At 36.7% G+C, this 14,847-nt stretch overlaps 2 protein-coding genes across 2 annotated transcripts in view; one reads left to right on the forward strand and one right to left on the reverse strand.

Moving 5' to 3' along the window:
• The window catches only part of LOC144442092 (uncharacterized), a 386,503-nt gene that overhangs the window by 49,894 nt on the left and 321,762 nt on the right, over positions 1–14,847 (reverse strand).
• On the forward strand, positions 1,438–12,048 carry LOC144442437 (uncharacterized). Its single transcript, XM_078131787.1, has 13 exons — positions 1,438–1,701; positions 3,750–3,810; positions 4,216–4,260; positions 4,759–4,821; positions 5,263–5,334; positions 5,921–5,992; positions 6,090–6,161; positions 7,567–7,647; positions 8,481–8,563; positions 8,996–9,065; positions 9,554–9,970; positions 10,794–10,847; positions 11,208–12,048. The coding sequence occupies exons 1-13, from the start codon at positions 1,468–1,470 to the stop codon at positions 11,246–11,248; spliced, it is 1,365 nt and encodes a 454-aa protein (XP_077987913.1). The 5' UTR covers positions 1,438–1,467; the 3' UTR covers positions 11,249–12,048.

The following is a 14,847-nucleotide window of genomic DNA, read 5'->3' on the forward strand; positions in this document are numbered from 1 at the left end:
GACTTACATGAGTGTAAATTTGCCTTTGTTCATGCAGTACTTCTTAGTCGTAGACTTATTTGTTGTGATTTACGCAGCCGATGAATTTTCGCTGTAAATGAAAACTCTACAAGTTCATGATCACTGCCATATAGATTAAAAAGTACACCAGGTGTTGAACAACATTCAGGAACTGTGGCGAGGACCAAGTCAAGAATATTTCCTTCCCTATGATCAGCTGGCTTCGTTGCCAATTTGTGTAAAACTATAGCTTTCATTGTAATTTGTACAATATCGTACATCTGGTAGTTATTACCTGTAGTGATATCAGGATTTCATTCAATGTTTGGAAAGTCACTGACATTGTAACATGTCTTTGAAAGAACAAACTATTTTAGAAATCGACCCACATATCACTGGAATGCGATGGAAACATTCATTAGCTCTTTGAAAAGGTTGACATCAATCAATTATTCTTGACGCAGCATCCCCCGCCTCGCGAAAGATGTAAATAAACGCAACTAGGCTGTGCACATATAGACTGAAATGACACATGTTACTGGGGCAGTAATGGTAAACACAGACCACTGAAACACTCATAAATTTGGCTAACAGAAACTGAGACGTGTATTAAATCTCATCGCGTAAACACTGACCACATGTCAAATAGAAATAGAGAAGCAGCTCATACACACCTCTTTGATCAGTATTATGATAGTCTGCCCTGCTTTGCAATAAATATGGCAATATGTGTATTCATTATTTTTTATTTGTCAGTTAATAAAACACCTTTACTGTATGTTGAAAAATAATGTGACACAACATAGCCCAAGTCCATGTAGGTAAAGCTGATAAATTGCACGAAATAAGAAATGTTTAAAAAAAGAAAAAGTGCTATTTTACATACGTTTCACTTAAAAATCCAAAATAAACACCCATTTCAAAATTAATCCACTGTAAATCTAAACTTTGCTTAAATTCTAATGTCACGGTACGATGTAAACAACTCAACCTAGTTTCGGTTTGTTGACGTGACCTCGTTTCGGCAAGCCCATTTACGTTGCATTTTGTACGGTATCAATAGGGTGAAGCCGGCATTTATTTAGAGGATGGTCAATAGTAGAAATATCGATTGTTTATATTTTCAATTATATACGTTTTAGAATATTCATAACACGTCATCATAATAGTCGCTGTGAACAATTTAACATATTGCATTGGCAAATATAAAGGCATAGCTCAGAAAAATCCACCCCTCCAAACTTACTAGGAGCAAAATAATGGTTTATTCCATAGACCCTGGCTGTTTGTTTCGGTTTGCCAGAGTTTGTTTGTGGTTTAACATAGTCGAGTTACCCTGTTTGAACTGTATTATAGTGTTAACTTCTTGACCCTAGGGTACAGGTGAGCAAAGAAAGAACGTCACTCTGCAAAACGTAAACAACTCTGGTAAATAGGATAGGGGGCAAGATAACACCAACTGGTACCATGAATGCTGACGAAGATATACCTAAGCGACATGCATCGACTGTTGTCTTGTCCAAAAATGTTGCTATTGTATTTGGTTTTGTTTTGGTACTGCTTTTAGTTACAGTTACTGCTCTTATAGTCGCCGTCGTCGGTATACTTGACCGAGTCGAGCAAATCGAAGCACACTTCAAAGACCAGAGCCTCAGAGTAAATGGTGATGATTCGCGTGGACTTGCATCAAGAAGTCTACCGGTAAGTTTTCAAGAACGATTGTGATAATACATTGCGTGCTCGAGACTCGGGATTTTAAGGACATCTACACTTGATGATCATGACAGGACACTATGTATATCTATTAGTTTGCTACTCTCAATGTGCGCTGTGTGTATATTTAATTTCGTTGCCTGGGTTGCTCAAAGGTATAAGTTTTTTTTTACATTATTCATTTTAATATTCACGTCCTAAAGAGTTAATTCATTGCATAATTTGAATTCATCGAAAGGTCTGTAACGGATATGCAGTTTATCAATACTCTGAAAAAAATGGATGCCTTCTCACGCGTAGTTGAGCTGTTAGTCATTGAATATATCGTACTAAAGAAACCATGGTTTCAATACAATATCTCCGGGGTCTGGGGTCGAAAAATGCAATCATTGTCCGGACAACTTTTTGTGCAAGCTGCCTTTTGGCGTACAGAAGAAGAACGGTTGTTTGATCCTCTCCACAACAACACACATTTATGATCTAAAAGAAACCCCTCACAACCGATTAATACCTGGAAGCAGGTCCAGTAAGAATCAGAATGGAACTTTAACATCGCATATTGACTTGGGGAGGGGGTGGACTTCCCATACCCTAGCCTCTCACTGCATTAGTTGACCGATCGAAATTGCACCCATTAAGCAAATATCGAATGAAATTGCTAAGTTGACCTTGTAAATTATGCACAACAAGGTTGAGACATTCGTTTGTTGTTATCATAATTAAAATGCTTGACTATTAAAGTAGTGATGTTTACTCATGGTTATAAAATGTCGGTCAACACCGTATAACCCATGGCCAGAGTGGCATAAATCATTTTCGTCAGAAATGAAAGAAATAATTCTACGTTTGGCGCGTGGCCAAGCAGAGTATCAACAACGTGATATGTTCACAATATTTAGTTGTTTGACATACTAGCCTCTAAAATTGAAAACGTGTTTTGCTCTTTGGTCATAGACTGTCCTTTTGCCAATAAAAGGCAAACCGAAAGAGATATCTCAAGATGTCTTTGCATATTACACTAGCCCAACGCGTGTAAAATAACCATTGCAAGAAATACTGTGGAAACATTATAAACTCCCTGTTAGTGTCATGCAGAGGATTGGGATAACTTGAGTTTGAAAAAAAGGACGAGTCCAAGTCTAGTTAAAACTTCTGTTTTATTTGGGATAATATTAACTTAGGGGGAATCTATATCACGTGAACCCGTAGACGGTCGGATATACATTGACATGACAGACTGCACAGCGTAAAATACCTAGAAACATTCATTGCAGGGGAGAGCATAATTTGTGAAATGTCCAACATAAGGAACAGATGACAATTGCACTGAGGCACAGGCATGACATGACATACGAAGACGAATTAGAACTAGGTCAAAGTGCAAGCCACAGAAGTCGATTGGATGACCCAGTGGTTTCATTATTTACTTTTACAACCGCAGGTCAACACCTGTAGTAGAAAACACTACTAGGATATTTGAATACATATGGCTACACTTAAAAAACACATGTACATGTCGACAGTGTATAAACACTATTACATTGAACAGTTTGTACTTGTATCTGTCGAGCATGTAAGGCCTCTCATAAAGCCCACTTGTTTAACATTCTGCCAGTGCTGGGTCACTGGTTGGAATTAATATCAGCTGTAGTTCATTTAAAAGCCCGTTGGCAAGTTGGAACCCCCCCCCCCCCAGTTGTCTGAATTGATTGGTCATAAGATGAAAGAGCGAGAGAGAGAGAGAGAGAGAGAGAGAGAGAGAGAGAGAGAGAGAGAGAGAGAGAGAGAGAGAGAGAGAGAGAGAGAGAGAGAGAGAGAGAGAGAGAGAGTGTGTGTGTGTGGGGGGGGGGACTTTATTAAGATAACTCTGCAACGTGTAATAACACGAATTTGAAAACATACGAGACTATACATTGTGTTTTTACCACCAGCCTTCATCTTTTAGACCATAATTATTTCATATGTAGAGCACAGTGTCAAATACTTTAGAGTACCTAAAGAAAGAAACTTAAGTTACTTTGTTTTTATTTCATCAGGAAACAATCGATGGTGCGAGACTACAAAGGTTCAGTAGAAATACGCCTGAATGTCCAGCAGGTGAGTTCACCATGAGTTCTTCTTCGTCCTCATCAATGAACGGGATTTACTCAGAAATATGCTTAAAGGATATGGCACAAAAATATTTAGAATTAAACAATGATTAATTTTAAAGCATTTGTCTTGTCACGTATTTTGTGGTTTAATTGATTCCCCTAAATCTATCAAACTTATTAGCCCATACTTAATGATAGATGAACTTCAACAATAGGTTCTCGCTACTGACAATCATGTGTATTCTAATTTCCAACATGTCTTTGTATCTGACTTCTTTCACATGTAGAGGAATGATTTTGAAATAAAGAGTTTAAATATATTGCGTCAGCTCTTAGTTTATGGTTTTGATCTTCAGCACTATTTTTGGTACATCAGTAGTTGAGATTGTCAGTTATTTGTATCTTACAGGCCCTCCTGGACCGAAAGGAAAGAGAGGTAAAAGGGGTAAAAAAGGTAAGTCCGACTCAGCTGTCATTGATATTTCCATTGTTTTTAATAAAGAGTTGATTTATCACAACAGTTCGAAATCTTCAGGCTTGGCATTTCACATGTACAGTTGCCATAGCGTAAATTGCCTGCTGGAAGAAAACGAACTGACTTTCAGAAGCATATATAGACCACATCATTTGGGGATCCCTTTCAAGTATTGGTTTGTTCACACAGCTAAAGACGATTAATAGTTTTCTCATGAACAAGCATGCCCAATTCAACGAGTCATACCTTATTAGGATAGATACTTCATTTGAATTATAGACAAAATAAATATTTCTTTTAATCTTTGTTTGGCTCGTTAAGTCAACCTGGTGGTCAGAAAGGCGAAAAGGGAGAACCCGGCAGTAACTGCCTCAAAGGCAAAGTAACAGAATATTCCGTCTGTAGAGTATATCTTTTCAACTTAACTTATTACAGTTTCAAATTTTGTCATTTCATTACCCCCGACATGTGATACAGGACCTCAAGGTGCACCTGGTCAGCAAGGCATAATGGGAGAACCTGGCAGTAACGGCCTCAAAGGTAAAGTAATATATACCGTCTGTATTGTATTACTTGTGTTTTCAATTTAACTTATTACAGTGACAAATCTTGTCATTTCATTACCCCCTGGCAGGTGATACAGGACCTCAAGGAGCACTTGGTCAGCAAGGCATAACGGGAGAACCTGGCAGTAACTGCCTCAAAGGGGAAGTAATAGAATATGCCGTTTGTACTGTTTAACAATGCAATTCGTGTGTTTTCAATTTAACTTATTACAGTGACAAATTTTGTCATTTCATTACCCCCTGGCAGGTGATACAGGACATCAAGGTGCACCTGGTCAGCAAGGCATAACTGGAGAACCTGGCAGTAACGGCCTCAAAGATAAAGTAATTGAATATGCCGTCTGTACTGTAGTTCTTGTGTTTTCAATTTAATTTATTACTGTGACAAATCTTGTCATTTCATTCTCCCTGGCAGGTCATACAGGACATCAAGGACCACCTGGTCAGCAAGGCATAACGGGAGAACCTGGCAGTAATGGCCTCAAAGGTAAAGTAATAAAATATACTGTCTGTATTGTATTACTTGTGTTTTCAATTTATCTTATTACAGTGACAAATTTTGTCATTTCATTACCCCCTGGCAGGTGATACAGGACCTCAAGGACCACCTGGTCAGCAAGGCATAACAGGAGAACCTGGCAGTAATGGCCTCAAAGGTAAAGTAATAAAATATACTGTCTGTATTGTATTACTTAGTTCTTGTGTTTTCAATTTAATTTATTACTGTGACAAATCTTGTCATTTCATTCCCCCTGGTCAGCAAGGCATAAAGGGAGAACCTGGCAGTAATGGCTTCAAAGGTAAAGTAATTGAATATGCCGTCTGTATACTGTAGTTCTTGTGTTTTCAATTTAATTTATTACTGTGACAAATCTTGTCATTTCATTCTCCCTGGAAGGTCATACAGGACATCAAGGACCACCTGGTCAGCAAGGCATAACGGGACAACCTGGCAGTAACGGCCTCAAAGGTAAAGTAATAAAATATACTGTCTGTATTGTATTACTTAGTTCTTGTGTTTTCAATTTAATTTATTACTTTGACAAATCTTGTCATTTATTTCCCCCTGGCAGGTGATACAGGACATCAAGGACCACCTGGTCAGCAAGGCATAACGGGAGAACCTGGCAGTAACGGCCTCAAAGGTAAAGTAATAAAATATACTGTCTGTATTGTATTACTTGTGTTTTCAATTTAACTTATTACAGTGACAAATTTTGTCATTTCATTACCCCCTGGCAGGTGATACAGGACCTCAAGGTCCACCTGGTCAGCAAGGCATAACGGGAGAACCTGGCAGTTACGGCCTCAAAGGTAAAGTAATAAAATATACTGTCTGTATTGTATTACTTAGTTCTTGTGTTTTCAATTTAATTTATTACTGTGACAAATCTTGTCATTTCATTACCCCCTGGTCAGCAAGGCATAAAGGGAGAACCTGGCAGTAATGGCCTCAAAGTCGAAATAATAGCTCGCGCAGCGGCTCAATGACTAGTACGCATACGCGTCGTATATACTATGCGAAAAAAATTGGTGGTTCTCCCAGGGATGCATTGCGGCGCGTAGTGACTACGCATGCGCCTTCCATATACTACGTGCAATCTCCACACACTACCTTATCATCGTATAGCATAGGCGACATAAGGGGCAACATCAAAAGTTCAATATAATATATCTAACTTAATTGCTTAAATTAGGTCCCAGACCCCCCCCCCACCCCCCATCTAATGACCTAAAATTGAAAATCGTTTCAGACTCATACTGTATACTTCCACTTTCAAACAACATACCAATATACTACTGAATTATAAATAAAAACAGAAAACCATTTTAACCGCGTACCGCTGATAAATCGGACTGAGTGCATGCAGTGTTATAGGTAAAAGCAGCCTTGAAATCGTACTAAATTTGCCAAGTATGACGTTAAATCGTTTTTGACTGTTGAGAAATTAATTTGGCCAACCCCCCCCCCAAACTCAAGCGATTAAGTTAGATATATTATATTGAACTTTTGATGTTGCCCCTAACCATGCATTGCAATATTGTAACAGTAGGCCTGTTGGCACGATTATCGTAACATTGTAACGAGTATCGATGCATCACTGTACCTCAAGGAGAAATTGTTACACTATTTGGAAGTTTGACGCATGGCGGTACGCGATACGGACCACTGATGACATAGTGCAGTTTAATTTCCGGGTTGTGGAAGTGTGGTTTTGACATTTATATTGTCGATAATTGATTTTTTTACATGTTCTAAAAAGAATAACTACTTTCCTATGTTTCTTGGTACAGTAACATTCCTAAATCATCGAGTTGAATTGAGAAATCATGATGTTCGGCAACATGTCAACAAAACATTTGTCCACGTTGGCTGGTGGAGTGTCTATGATAAGTTGCCTGATTGAAAATGAACAATATTAATCTAATGGCTATGATGGTTTTTGAAACAAACAACTGCATAGAGTGTTGACTTTCTTTACTTCTCGTCCATGTCAGAGAATTAGATGTCATTCAATAAAATAAATGTTGATGGTCAATACCCCTGGAAAATGACCCACATCAAGTGTATAAACCCTGGCCCAGGCAGCCGGTCACAAATGAATCTACCGTGCGCGAGCTAATGGGCTTTGCCTAGTTATGATATTAGAATATGCCGTTTGTACTGTTTTAAGCAATGCAATTCTTGTGTATTCAATTTAACTCATTACCCCTACAGGTGATACAGGAGCTCAAGGTCCAAAGGGACAGACTGGTCAGCAAGGAGTACAGGGAGAACAGGGTAGTCACGGCCTGAAAGGTTAATATCCTAAAATACACAACACGATTGAATTTGTTTGTTTGGAACGGGTTTGTTTGCTTGTGTTCATTTTTTCAATCACGATTCACGCCTCGTGTCTACCTGTGGTCGTCTTTCGATCACGTATTGATCCTTGAACTTTTTTAATCAATGTAGGCGATAGGGAACATCTTGGTCTAATTGGACCATCAGGTGTGCAAGGGATCAAAGGAGAACGTGGTAGTAAATGTAAATAAAATAAAATTATATAAAAAGAAAGGTCATATGCTTCTTTCGCTTCAAGACCTGTTGGCTATTTCAATGTATTCCTCTTCAGTTTATGTTGATTTGTATTTATAGTACGTGTGTTCTGTCAAAATGTATCAACAGCAAATTGTTACTAGAATATAATCCTTCAAATGTAACGGCCAATTCAGTTTAGGATTTCAATTTAGCTGTCAAAAGCACTCGTCCAGCAGAGCTCTATAAATAGTTGGTCCATATCAAAATAAAAATCATATGTAATCCTTTTGGCTCCACTGATAAGATAAAACTAATGTGAGAACCTGGTAATGAAACCCTGATCTTTAACAAAGTTTGAATTCTACATATTTTAGGTGATACAGGCTCTAAATTGGCCTACTGATGACCAAAGGAGATCTACGAATGAAGTCCACTCCGAACATTGCCATTGCTAATTCTTTAAGATAAACACTCAATTTAAAAATTGGGTGGATACGATTGATTAAAGTATGCTTTTGTTTATTGTTGTTATTGCTTATATTAATTATATGAGTGTTTTACTTAGCAAATTATTAGAATAAATAACGCTATTTTTTTTATTTTTTTTCAAGGTGACATTGGTCCAGTAAGAGACGATCCTTTCTATGAATATCTGTCCTGGTTACACCACGAGGAACAAATTCATCCAGATTTGGTAAGTTAATAACAATAATAGTTAATTGGCATCGTAGGAAAATGAAAACCTGCCTTCTTCATTTTACCCTACTGTAAAGATGTCGAGGTCCACAGAAATAACGATACATTTACCAACATGTTATCATTTACATTTGCTTACTAAATTCTATACCCTTTTATTGATGTCTTTTTTGACAATTATGGAGAAATTCCTAAGCCATTCTAACTTACGAGCCTTACAATACACACATGTATAGTTCTAGCCCCATGAATACTACATTTACTTTAGCTTGCTGCACTATTTCTTAATTTGCTAAAACACGGGAAATAGCAATTCAAACAATGTCATCAAGACGTAATATATAGTGATGTTAAGAGTAACTTCACGGAATGTTTTACTGATACATGTTAACTTCCTCCTATTCTGATATCTTATCGTGATGTATTGTAGGTTCATCGTCGTATGACTCGACCAACCGTTCATCTCCAGGCTGAAAATATAGACACCTACGTGGTCAAAGGTTTGTTTTTCTTCTGAATCATTAAACAAATGTGGTGGCCAGTAATCGTGGATACGTTTTGAGATTAGTTGTCAAACATAAACTTTATAAAAGCCAGTCATACAGAACAGAACATCGACAGCCTCTATAATAATCCTACACACATTGCTAAGTCAGGTTCAACGGCAATCTTACGAATACTCCTATATTTTATCGCCTGGCGCGTACACATTTTACCAACATTGCTGAATTCTTTTGCGTAAGCCAGCTTAAGTGATCAGACCCGTAAAAGTGGTGAAATATTGTACAACATATTTTTAATGAGATAACTCCCGACATATGTTAAGGACATCATTTAAAGAGATGTGCATATCATATTTTGTGATTAATATAATGTGATTAATAATATTAATCTAAGGGAAATGTTCATCTAAGCGCCCTTTATGCAAATTTAAATGGTTACATTAAAGGTAGTATATCACGTGCTTATATTATTGCTACATACACAGATACAACCATGAAGTTTTGGCAGATGACGTCATGGTCAACCGCAGACGCGTTTAAGTATGACGAGAGGACTGGTCACGTGACAGTGTTGATACCAGGTCGATATTACATATACAGTCAAGTCTACTATGCAGAAGAACATCTTGAAACCGTCGGCCATATTGTGTGTCAGAACAATCATCCATTAATGCGGAGTTTGACATCACTGAATGATGGAGCTATTAGTCGAACACTCTACACTGGAGGAGTATTTAACTTACAAGCAAACGATAAGATATCTATCAAGGTCCCTGGTACAGAAGTCAAAGTCACACTTTTTGTCGAAAAAGAAGGTACATTCTTTGGTTTGATGTTTATTGATGGCCAACCGGTTCCGAAAGATTTTCTGGATATGTTTTACCAGCAGAGAACGAATCTAAGTGAGTTCATGACCAAATATTTTCTATTTGTCAATGACAATGTAAAGTGAAATCTACATGTAAGCAAGATATAGACACGATCATAGAAATGAGGAAATATATATTACTGAATCACAAGTATGATAATCTAACAATTATGATTTGCAAGTAAAGTATATATCACTACACGAAAAGTCTAATTTATCCACTTTTACCAAACCTTTACCCAACCTGTGACACATCTCACCACCATCTCTGTGCATGGGTAGTACGAGACGCATGTGTTACGTTTGATTGTCTACAACCCCCACGGGAGAGATCTCCGTGGGTAAATTAAGTCAAAGGGGAAAAACCAGTTGTCTGGCATATTTGCAGTAAAAGTTGGTCCTGAACGTGAGAATGATCCAGTGCAATCCTTATGGCCCCCACTGGTAAGATAACATTAATACGAACGCCTGGCATTGAAACATAGGCCTTTAACACCATAATAGCTATAAATCAATAATCATAGAAATGAGTCTGTGTACAATTACGAAAAGTAGTCTTCGAGCTAAAAATAAGAAGATATTTAACCGTAAATATCAGGCGCAGAACAAATGAAACATACCAATGTAAACCATACATTTTATTTATATGATAAAGTGATATAGTACACGAATTATATATGCATGCTCTCTAGCAACATGCGAAATGAACTTATAATGTAAAATTAAATACTATACTTTGTAATACGATTACGTTAAACTAGTGAGATGAAAATGTTTCTTCATACTTTCAAAGATTTTACTATTTAAACAGTAGAGTAATTTTGTTTTCCTTGTTTTGTCATTTTTCTATTCAACAGGTTCCGATGAACGTTTTAATCGTACTGAAGTCATGGAGTCAACAGAGACAGAAGGTCAGTACTTCTTTTTACCTTTCATCATTGTTATTTTTATAATATTTGACAATGATTAGGTCTACTTGATGGTTAACTAAATCTTCTTGTAATGGTTATGAAGTGTCTTTTATAATGTTGATCAATTATTCCCTCAAAGTACTAGCGAACTAGTGATAGTTAATTTCGAACTTGGAGAATGGTAAAGTAAACATCAAAGGAATATTTATTGAAAGAAGGCGAAACAATCTGATCTACTTTTATCATCCATTCGAACATTTGTGTACCAGTTGTTCCCTAGACAGAAAAGATAGAAATATCTACTATTCATACATAATGTGAACAGTCTCAAGAGTGACTTATAATTTTTTCTCGTTGAAGTTTCCTTGTTGCGGAGGATTTTGAATTGGTTGACTGGCTGATCCCAAATATTTCTGGAAGGTCATGGCTTTGAGAATTGCGAAATCATGATTGGTTCGGCATTACGAGATATCCATATTCCAAAGAAGCATGGACTGTAAAGGCAAAACGACATCATTGAAAGAAGTTGAGGATTAATCAATAATACATTTATATATGATTACTTGTATGATATTGTTCATTTTATATTCAATGATAAAGACGCTGATGAGTATTAAGGAGGATTAGAAAATTGGATAACATCACCCTCTTGCAAAACTCCAATAGCGACCATCAATATTTTATTGATTTTGAACGTTTAGTAGAGAAGATGGCGATTTGATACGTTAATCAGAGAAGCATATATTCACACGATCTCAACATTCGTGCTATTTTATGTACGATGCATCCCTGTTCATAATTCTTTAGTGTATCTCGCCATTCGTTCTATACGGTACCCAACAGATGTATTTTACTTTTCAAAATTGTGTTGACTGCGCAGTGTTTCACTGTTATCGTGATCTGATGAAGCTCTATGTACAGGACAAAAAAGTCAGAATGCTTGAAAACCTTTTCAATTGAGTTTTTTTGAAACCATCCAGTTTACATTTCTGTATTTATAAAGTAAATACGATCCCGAAAAACGTCAACTCTTGGTTGGGCATGGAATTTTGATTCTGCTTGCCAATCATGAAAACTTCTGGGGTATACGATCTTAGTTCATATTTTTATACCGTTTTATACCGTGAACAGCTACGCTATCTATAGGGCTACATGTAATAGTAAACAGTAGTTGAAATGAAAAAAAAAACCACAATGTTATGAGCGAAGTTGAATGGCAAGAAGTGTGACTTGCCTTAAAAATAAAATAATGTTCTTAGTAAATATCACACAGTTCACAATTCAAGTCGATGTATTGACCTGACGGACGGACGGACGGACGGACGGATTGATGGATGCCTAGATGGATAGATACAGATTGATAGAGTGATATATAGATGGATGGATGGATGGGTGGACCGATTGATGGATGCCTAGATGGATGGATACAAATTTATAGAGTGGTATATAGATGGATGGATGGGTGGATGGATGGATTTATGGAGATAATGTGGTAATAAAGGGAGACAGGGTAGAAGATAAACAGAGCACTTTCATGGAACACATATTCTAAATTACATAATAACAATGCTTTGAAACATCTACTTTTTTATTAACATGTATTTAAAGATAAATATACAGAAAATCCAGCTTTTAACAATCCAGAACAAATACAAATAGATCATATATGAAAATATGTCAACAAATCGGTGGATCAAGTATGTAAATTATTGAGTCTCTGTAATTCTTTTTTTTTAATAAGAGGTAAATATTTCGTTAAGTTTATATCTCTATTTGCAATTATCATGGGGTAGGCTATCGGCATTATTGAAGTATTTAATATTACTGGTGCTATCCAATTCAAACAATCTTTAAAAGTCCATCCAAATAATCAAAAAGTCACATAAATAAGAAATATTCACGATGTGTGACAACTATAACAGCAATGACTTATTACCATATTCAATAAGGTGTATAATTAATATACAAATGTATAGATCTAGTATGTGCATCTGTGCAGTTGTTCTAATGATAACCGACATCCTTGTCTCCCTAGCGCCACAATGGTCGAATGGTTAGCGTGGCCGGCTTTGAATATGCAGTTGTCAGATTCGAGTCCCGTCGCTGCCGTTTGTTTCTGCATGGCTCAAGTTCTTGGGCAAGATTTGAAAAAACGACTGTGCCTCAGTTAACCCAGCTGTATGTATGGGGACCAGGTAGGATAGAACGTAGACAGTGGAGAAGTTCCTCTACTGTCTATTGATAGAGGTTACGATGTGAATACTTTAATCCTATGCGCATTGTACTCCCCGGGGAATTTAGGAAGTATAAAGGGCCATTGTGCCATTATAGCTAAAGTGCTTTGTAAAGTGCTTTGAGCACAGAGTGGGGAAATACTATATAAAAACCAACATTATTATTTATTATAAGCCTCTGTATTCTCTCATACATTTTGAGTGTGGAACATAACGTTCAAAATGTGCATTCTTCACACAGTCTGCAAACGCCGTAATGAACACTCAGTAGTTTGCATGGATACCATGCGTAGAAGATGATTGGTTGAATAAGTCAGTTGAGGGCTTATGTTGATTGTGGTATTTTACCTGGCTGTGACCTAGTTGGCTGTATACGAAATTTGACCTTTGTACAAATAACCTTAATGTCTACTAGTAATATGCTAATTTTATGTTGATTTTCCCGCAGCGTTAACGATTGCAGATATTATAATGAGGTGACCCAAACAACTGAATATTTATTACTAAGTTCGCAGACTGCCTGGAAATAATGTTTGCAGGGTTGAGCATCAGGCTCGCAATGGAGGCCACTATAATCACAATCTGATTAAGATATAATTGAAGCTTTTCCTTTTAAGTATCTGTATGTATAGTTAGCCTTTTTGAATGTTACCTGGTGTCATTGTGGTAAATACACTTTTAATATGTGAAGTTTACATGAAAAATGAAGACATCTAAGGACTGTCATAACACATCAAAGACCTTCAAATCACAAAATGAAAACTTCAAGATAACCCTTATATTGGACAAACAAATATCGATGTTTTGAAATGTTTAATTACTAGTATACATTTACATTATTTCTTTTAAGGCATGTTAAACAAATCTGAACAATGAATGTTAAGGTTCAGAATATATATATATATATATATATATATATATATATATATATATATATATATATATATATATATATATATATATATATATATATATATATATTGTATATTGTAAATGGGGTTCACTCTGATAAGGATATTTCGCTTGTGTATCACAATAAAGGAATGGATACAATACATATTAAAATTCAATCGTGTAAGTGAAGTGATACCAAAGAAAGAACTCAATTACTGATAGTTTCTAACGGAGTTCAAGGATATGTTTGTTGGGTTTGCATTTCCGTTACGGCATTATTTTTGCACAAGAAGGTCATTTTTAAACCAGCACGGAACTGGCGATATTTCAGGGCGTATATGGCAGGATTTACTGCACAGTTACAGTAAACAAGAATGACTGTAAAATTGATAAGTTTTGGATTATACACCAAACCGGCATTGACATTGTACATCAGGAACATAACCTGATTTGGTGTCCAGCAGATCACGAACGCGGCAAACACTAAGCAAAGTGTCTTGTAGACGTTCTGACTGGCTTTCATCATCGTCGAATCTTGTTCATTGACAGTGCTTTGATTCGATGCATTTTGACTTATGGTTGAAGGTTGCGATGATGGATGCACTCCAACCTTGGACTTCAATGAAACGCCAATTTTGATGTATGCAAATAGCATAATAACCATTGGTATCAGGTATTGGATTGAGAAACTCGCCACACCTAGGATACTTTGATTGGTTCGTCCAAGACTCGCGCGTCTGCAATAACCATTACCGTTCACGATCAATGCCATACTGAAGGTGCCGTAAGTGTATATGGATAGCCAAACGACACAAAGGAGTATCACTGCTTTCTTTTTATTGAAGAACGCAACGTATTTGAACGGATAAAGA

Source organism: Glandiceps talaboti, chromosome 11 (genome assembly GCF_964340395.1).
Source record: "Glandiceps talaboti chromosome 11, keGlaTala1.1, whole genome shotgun sequence".
NCBI lineage: Eukaryota > Metazoa > Hemichordata > Enteropneusta > Spengelidae > Glandiceps > Glandiceps talaboti.

Coding starts and splice junctions, on each gene's coding strand:
- LOC144442437 (XM_078131787.1), top strand. CDS start 1,468: ATGAATGCTGACGAAGATATACCTAAGCGACATGCATCGACTGTTGTC. Junction 4,261..4,758: donor AGGTAAAAGGGGTAAAAAAG/GTAAGTCCGACT, acceptor CATGTGATACAG/GACCTCAAGGTGCACCTGGT. Junction 9,971..10,793: donor CCAGCAGAGAACGAATCTAA/GTGAGTTCATGA, acceptor TCTATTCAACAG/GTTCCGATGAACGTTTTAAT.